We start from the raw sequence: 6,909 nt of genomic DNA, 5'->3' as shown, positions 1-6,909 counted from the left end.
CGTGCCCGGCGTTACGTCAGACCTACGCGTCCGCTGGCCGAGCTGGGGAGGGACCCAGGCTACTGCGCTGAACGGAAGTGCGGCTGAGCAGGTTTCCGGGGCCGCTGGTGTGACGTGTCCCGCGCTTGGCGCAGCAGGAAGCGGGGGCGATCGCGACCTGAGTTCCCGGCGCCGGCCCCGGCTGTTTTCCCGCTGCCGCCATGCTCGACTTCTTCACCATTTTCTCCAAAGGCGGGCTAGTGCTCTGGTGCTTCCAGGGCGTGAGCGACTCATGCACCGGGCCAGTTAACGCGTTGATTCGTTCCGTGTTGCTGCAGGTACTGCCCCCGCGGGATCAGAACTCTGGGCTTGTCCCCCTGACCCGGTCCCTAGTCCCCCCTCGACTGATCCCGCGCCTCCCTCCCACCCCGTCGGCCGACCTCAGACCGGCCGCTCACTCGTAACTGTGACTCCACTTTTTTCTCCCGCCCCCATCAGACCATCCCGCAACTTTGCGCTGTCCCCTCCCCCTCCTCTTTCTGGGACTCTGGCCGGAATCCGTAGTCTATTGAGACTTAGCGTCGTTCCCTCCATTCGCCCCCAGCAGCTTGGTTTTCCGTTGTTTCGAAGGCCGGGTGAGATAATGGCTGGAGAAACGGCCTTTAAAAACTGTAGATAGTGTACAGCTGCTAGTAAGTCTGATTGTTTATATGAGATGAGGACTCCTTCCCATCTGGCTCGCACGTGTCCTCCCCTCCCACCTCTTTGCCCCTTTCCCCCAAGCTCGGTGTCTCCTTTTCTCGCAGGAGGAATGCTGAAGAGCAGCTCCCCTGAATCTTCTTGCCCTGGGGACAGGTTTGAGTTTGGGGGAGTGTCTAGTTCTTCTCCAGAGGCAATCCTGGAGAGGCCCAAGTCTAGGTGTTGGGACAGTCTGAACTCTGAGACATACTCTTTTTCCAGGAAAGGGGAGGTAACAACTCCTTCACCCATGAGGCACTCACGCTCAAGTATAAACTGGACAACCAGTTTGAGCTGGTGTTTGTGGTAAGTGGGGGTATTTTAGAGGGGCAATGATTATAGTCACCACGGAGTCCTGATTATTCAGAAAACCCTGATTAATTGTACCCAGTGTTTATGACGAAGTAACTGAGAAGACACGGAGGGTGGAGGGGGAAAGGGGAGAAGCTCTCGGGCCCAGTCAGAGGGCTTGGCTGCTCCTAGGTCAGGGAAACCTGACAGGTGGCTGAGCCAGTCTCTGAAGGGCTAGGCTGAGTTGGCTTCCCTCTGTTCTGGGCTGGCATGTGAGCAGATCTCTTGGCTCTGTTTCTTTCCCTAAACAGGTAGGTTTTCAGAAGATCCTAACACTGACGTACGTAGACAAGTTGATAGACGATGTGCACCGGCTGTTTCGTGACAAGTACCGCACTGAGATCCAACAGCAAAGTGCCTTAAGTCTACTGAATGGCACTTTTGATTTCCAGAATGACTTTCTGCGGCTCCTTCGGTGAGAGGCCTCCCCTCTCCTAAATAGTCTCTGTGACTTGAGTTTCCTTCCTTCCTGAGGGCGGGTGGACGGCAGTATGTTGTGGATTGAAAGGCACTCCTGAGTTTGCTGCTCGGTTCTGGTTATCCTCTGGGTGTGAGGGCCCTTCTCCTGCATTTGGACTGTTCCCTTTTCTCTTTAGTGAAGCTGAGGACAGCAGTAAGGTCCGTGCTCCCACAACCATGAAGAAATTTGAAGATTCTGAAAAGGCCAAGAAACCTGTGAGGTCCATGATTGAGACACGGGGTGAAAAACCTAAGGAAAAAGCCAAGAACAGCAAAAAAAACAAGGGGGCCAAGAAGGAAGGTGAGTTTGAACTTGGACACCTGGGGGCATGAAAAGTCGTTAAGGTGGGCTGGAGTGGTTCCCCGCCCTTCCCTCGCTCCGGTGCCCACCACCCTCACCATCGTCCCCGGTCCTCGCGATCCCCTAGATGTTTGTTCCTAGTTTCGTCTTAATGATTTGGAAGGCTTTTCCCTATTTGTCTGTTTTGTTGGAATTTGGTCTTTTTTTCCCCAGTGAGTTTTCTCCTTGACAGGTTCTGATGGCCCTTTGGCTACCAGCAAAGCAGTCCCTGCAGAAAAGTCAGGTCTCCCAGTGGGGCCTGAGAACGGGATAGAACTTTCCAAAGAGGAACTGATCCGCAGGAAGCGAGAAGAGTTCATTCAGAAGCATGGGAGGGGTATGGAGAAGTCCAGGTGAGCATTCCAGCTTTTGCCATACGTACTGCTATCTAGACACATTGGGGGTGAGGGAGTCCTTGTCTCTGGGGTGGATGTTTCGTCTCCTGCTTCTTCATCGGAACCCTTTGTGCTGTAACCCTTTGCAGCAAGTCCAGTAAGTCAGATGCTCCCAAGGAGAAGGGCAAAAAAGCGCCCCGGGTGTGGGCACTGGGTGGCTCTGTCAACAAGGAAGTCCTGGACTATAGTGCTCCTACCGCCAATGGGGCCCCCGAGGGCGCCCCGCCCGAGGACATCAACTTGGTAAGAGGCAGCAGGGCCAGAGTGAAGGCCAATGTTAATAAGAACTGGGGGAGGAAGGAGAGATGAGGAGGGCAGTACTCTTGACTCCTTGGCGCGAGGGGTGAGTTACATTTGGAGCTTCCTGAATCGAAGAGGTGGAGCAGTGTAGACAGGGTAAATCCAGGCTTTTCCCCCCACAGCCCATCGTGTTCTTGATCCCATCTCCTTCTTTTCCGCATACCCTCCAGATTCGAGGGACTGGGTCTGGGAGGCAGCTTCAGGATCTGGACTGCAGCAGCTCAGATGACGAAGGGGCCGCTCAAAACTCCACCAAACCTAGGTAGGAGATCCGAGGTGGTGGCTGGTGGGTGTGGCTCCAGAACTGAGGAGACTTGACTGCTGCCTGCTGGCCATATGTGCATCTGTAACCTTCTGTGCCTGCAGTGCTACCAAGGGGACTCTGGGTGGCATGTTTGGTATGCTGAAGGGCCTTGTGGGTTCCAAGAGCTTGAGTCGTGAAGACATGGAATCTGTGCTGGACAAGATGCGTGACCATCTCATTGGTGAGTCAGGAACGGGTGGACTCGTGTTTCTGGGGTAGGGACGGTGGGGGCAGAATGGCTGTACCATAGGGGTTGTTCACTGCTGCTGGAGCACTCATGCCACGCCTTTCCCCCTCTTCTCAGCTAAGAACGTGGCAGCAGACATTGCGGTCCAACTCTGTGAATCTGTTGCGAACAAGCTGGAAGGGAAGGTGATGGGGACGTTCAGCAGTAAGTATCTCCCTGGACCTGGAAGTGCTTGGGTGGGCATCACACACCCCAGAAGGCCACCGCGTCCACCTCCGTTCTTACTAGGTGTGTGACTTTTGACGAATCCCGTAACATCTACGTTTCTATTTTGTAACTTGGACTTTGGGTGGTGATGGCCTCTAAGTTAGGAGGATTAAAATGAACTAATACTTGTAAAGTGCTTAGGATTCCTGGGCCGGCTCCCAGTTCCCTTAGCTCAGAAAGGGGCTGGGCATTCCCGGAGCACATTACTTGGGCTTCACTGATACACCTCTGCCCCCACCTCAGCGGTGACTTCCACCGTAAAGCTAGCTCTCCAGGAGTCCCTGGTGCAGATCCTGCAGCCGCAGCGCCGTGTGGACATGCTCCGGGATATCATGGATGCCCAGCGTCATCAGCGCCCTTACGTGGTCACCTTCTGTGGTGTGAATGGCGTGGGGAAGTCTACTAACCTCGCCAAGGTCGGTGCAGTTCCGCAGCCCGTCTCTGACATCATTTCTTCACTCTGCATTTCCTGGCACCTCTGGGTCTAGGTGACAGTTTTCTTTGCCTCTTTTGCAGATTTCCTTCTGGCTGTTAGAGAATGGCTTCAGCGTCCTCATTGCTGCCTGTGATACATTCCGTGCTGGGGCTGTGGAGCAGCTGCGGACGCACACCCGACGTTTGCGCGCCCTGCACCCCCCCGAGAATCACGGTGGCCGCGCCATGGTGCAGTTGTTTGAGAAGGGCTACGGCAAGGATGCTGCTGGCATCGCCATGGAAGCCATTGCCTTTGGTACAGTGCACAGAAAGCTGGGGGGCTTGTCTGGGCCCCTTCTCTCCTTGGGTTCTCTTGGAACTTGCAGAGGACCGGGGTTACCCTACCACCAACTTCCTGCGCAGTAACAGGTCAGGACTAGCGACATGCCGTGATCTGCTTTGGGGTAACAAGTGTAGTTGCAGGCAAACCTAGTATATTTGTTTATCTCTATTTGGTCACCTTTACCTACTGCCATCCTTTTCCTAAATATGCTTGATGGCTGAGCATGGGAATTTTTTCTCACACTACCTTGTAACCTAAGGAAATAAAACAGGTAGACTTCTAATATGGCCAGTTTGGGACTTCCTGAGAGGAAAGCTGGAAACGTGACAGTCCAGGAGTTTTGACTTGACCACTTTTTTTCTCTCTAGCACGTAACCAAGGCTTTGATGTGGTGCTGGTGGACACAGCTGGCCGCATGCAGGACAATGCCCCTCTGATGACTGCCCTGGCCAAGCTCATTACTGTCAACACACCCGACTTGGTGCTGTTTGTGGGGGAGGCCTTAGTAGGCAATGAGGCCGTGGACCAGCTGGTGAGGGCTAGGGCTTGGTTCTCTTTCCAACCTCAGCTTTGGCCACTTTAGGTGCACCTTATACTTAATGTCATGTTCCTCCTTTCCAGGTCAAGTTCAACAGGGCCTTGGCTGACCATTCTATGGCCCAGACACCTCGGCTCATTGATGGCATTGTCCTTACCAAATTTGATACCATCGATGACAAGGTAAATATGGACGACACAGGGCAGAGTGGGACTGGGAGAGGGGAATGGCCATCCTTCACAAGGGAGCAGAGGCTGTAAGGGCACACTGGCTCCAAAGCCTCCTGTTGCTTAGGGGGTGAAAAGAAGTGGCCTGGAGTTGACTGGGTATCCCCTTTCTCTGCTTCAGGTGGGAGCTGCTATTTCTATGACCTATATCACAAGCAAACCCATCGTCTTTGTGGGCACCGGCCAGACCTACTGTGACCTACGCAGTCTCAACGCCAAGGCCGTGGTGGCTGCCCTCATGAAGGCTTAACGTGGCTCTTGGCCAATACCAAATCACCGCTTCCCCCCAAAGCCCCCATCCCTGTATCAAGAATGTGCTTTAGAGTTTGTGAGCAACTTGTCTTCAGTGTAGTTCAAAGGCAGAGTGAGGGAGCTCCAGGCGAGGGCTTGCAGCCCCTCCTAACCCCACTCCCTGTTCAGCCCAGCCTCCCTCTGCAAGGAGGGCCTAATCATGTTACAGTCACTGCCCATTACCCGCCCCCAGCCCCATGCTCCTCCCCCTTCCTACTCACTCAGGCATCCCTTCACTCTGCCTACAGACTCGGTCTCATTACAGCTTTGACCAATGGTTAGAAGATCCAGCACCAGAGCTTTGCTAGTTAAGTGTGGTCATGGGGACGTCCGAGCATCATCCCCTGCTCCATTAGATAAAGAGACTTCCAGAGCCAGCTCTGGGTCTTGAGTGGCACCTCCCCCTAGGATATACACAGCTTTCAGGTCCCTGGGGCCAGGACGACACCCCCACACTGTGGCAGTGTATGGCCTGTTCTTAATTGCTGCTGATTCCAGGATGACCCCTGGCCCCGTTTCCCTGAAGCCTCAGCTAGGCCACAGTGATGTGTTACAGACGAGTGAAAGAGGAGTCCCTGCTTCCCTCAGAGATGAAGGGAGCCGAGCTGCAGTGCTGCACTGGGCTTCTCAGCCTCCAAGATCTCCTCCCACTTTCAGAATCCAGACATAACTTTGCATGTTCCCCTTCCCGGGAGAAAACCAACTGTCAGAAGGGGAGACACACTGCCCCCTGCCCCTTCTTCACCTGGGATGGATCCTGGCTTTTCCTCATCCTCTACAGTGCCTGGTAGACAAGTGCTACGTTGAATACAGACCTTGTTAAGACTTGTCCTGTAGCTTGGTATTACAGATGTGCTATTAGTGCAATAAGGTGAAGGCTGTCTGCCCAGAGAAATACATAATTTATATAAGAAAATAAATTTCATAAATAAATTGCCTTTTAGGTCTTGGAGTTATTTTACAGGAGGATTCAAAACTAAAACCCTACATCACACTGTAGTTCTAGGATTTATGGTAAGAAGGGAAACAGGAATTGATAATGCTGAGGAATCAGGTAAAAATAAGTAGTTGTCCCAAGAATGAGATCACCTTCCCCCAAGGTGAAAGAAGAGAACTTTTAAAATTTAAATTCGGCTTGTATCTTTGCAGGTTAGGAGTTTTCTAAAGTGACTCAAAGTAGAGCTGGGGCCCTGGGAAGTAAATGAACAAGCTTTTAATACAGCTCAATTATGTAAAAGACTGTACACTGTAAAAGATCTAGAAAACTAGAGCTTCAAGCCATGTTTTAAAAATGCCATTAAGCTTAATTGAAAAACCAAGTATAGAGTACAAAACTGCAACAAGGGCCGCGGCGATCCCGTGGCATCTAGATCCCGAGTCCTTCATGCAGAGCTGTGGCCACGGTCGGTAGAGATGTCCCGTGGATCTGCTGTGTGGACATAGGCCTGTCCAGCCTGGGGGTGGGGCGGGGCGACCTCCGGGTCCCTTGTCACTTGGGTATTGAACTGGAACAGGCCGCAGAGGATCAGGAAGCAGCCGGCACGGCACGAAGGGGTAAGCTGCGACACCCGCCCACTAACCCCGGCCTTCAACCTCTGCGTTCTTGTAGTTCCTAGGAGCTGTTTTGGGTTTTTGTGAGTTTACTTGTTAAACACTGTCCACGGTAGGCCCTTACAGCTTGGTCTAATGGTGGTGATTCCTCTAGCCCTCTCATGTACTACAGTCTGTGGAGAGAGAGAAGGGAGAGAGTTAAGTGAAGTTTCACAAAACAGGTTT

At 52.9% G+C, this 6,909-nt stretch overlaps 2 protein-coding genes across 6 annotated transcripts in view; one reads left to right on the top strand and one right to left on the bottom strand.

The window, feature by feature from the left end:
• The first annotated feature begins 79 nt into the window (after window positions 1-79).
• SRPRA (SRP receptor subunit alpha) lies at window positions 80-6,066 on the top strand. 2 transcript variants are annotated; one of them, XM_022556178.3, is made up of 14 exons: window positions 82-317; window positions 940-1,023; window positions 1,320-1,483; window positions 1,665-1,828; window positions 2,061-2,220; window positions 2,352-2,505; window positions 2,733-2,824; window positions 2,929-3,047; window positions 3,171-3,257; window positions 3,564-3,736; window positions 3,837-4,050; window positions 4,446-4,609; window positions 4,699-4,797; window positions 4,964-6,066. In XM_022556178.3, the coding sequence occupies exons 1-14, from the start codon at window positions 201-203 to the stop codon at window positions 5,090-5,092; spliced, it is 1,920 nt and encodes a 639-aa protein (XP_022411886.1). In that variant the 5' UTR covers window positions 82-200; the 3' UTR covers window positions 5,093-6,066. The 2 variants fall into 2 exon arrangements, with proteins under 2 accessions (XP_089771917.1, XP_022411886.1); XM_089915791.1 differs by lacking the exon at window positions 940-1,023 and having other exon boundaries at window positions 80-317.
• Window positions 5,987-6,909, bottom strand: part of SIRAL1 (SIR2 antiphage like 1) — a 46,379-nt gene continuing 45,456 nt past the window's right edge. For all 4 annotated transcript variants that reach the window (XM_022556185.3, XM_022556181.3, XM_089915801.1 and 1 more), the window contains one exon: window positions 5,987-6,857. In XM_022556185.3, the coding sequence (XP_022411893.1) occupies window positions 6,844-6,857 (14 nt within the window). In that variant the 3' untranslated portion in view covers window positions 5,987-6,843. The remainder of the gene's footprint in view (window positions 6,858-6,909) is intronic.

This window comes from Delphinapterus leucas, chromosome 7 (genome assembly GCF_059928025.1).
Source record: "Delphinapterus leucas isolate spDelLeu-1000000601 "Yukka" chromosome 7, BTC_Dleu_Yukka2, whole genome shotgun sequence".
NCBI classification, from domain to species: Eukaryota; Metazoa; Chordata; class Mammalia; order Artiodactyla; family Monodontidae; genus Delphinapterus; species Delphinapterus leucas.
Note: the sequence above shows the minus strand (reverse complement) of the source record. Positions and strands in the feature narration are given on the sequence as shown.

Bases quoted from the DNA above. Each gene is read 5' to 3' on its own strand.
- SRPRA (XM_022556178.3), top strand. From the start codon at position 201: ATGCTCGACTTCTTCACCATTTTCTCCAAAGGCGGGCTAGTGCTCTGG. The intron at 1,829-2,060 runs GTGAGTTTGAAC...TCTCCTTGACAG, and splicing joins CAAGGGGGCCAAGAAGGAAG to GTTCTGATGGCCCTTTGGCT. The intron at 2,506-2,732 runs GTAAGAGGCAGC...CATACCCTCCAG, and splicing joins CGCCCGAGGACATCAACTTG to ATTCGAGGGACTGGGTCTGG.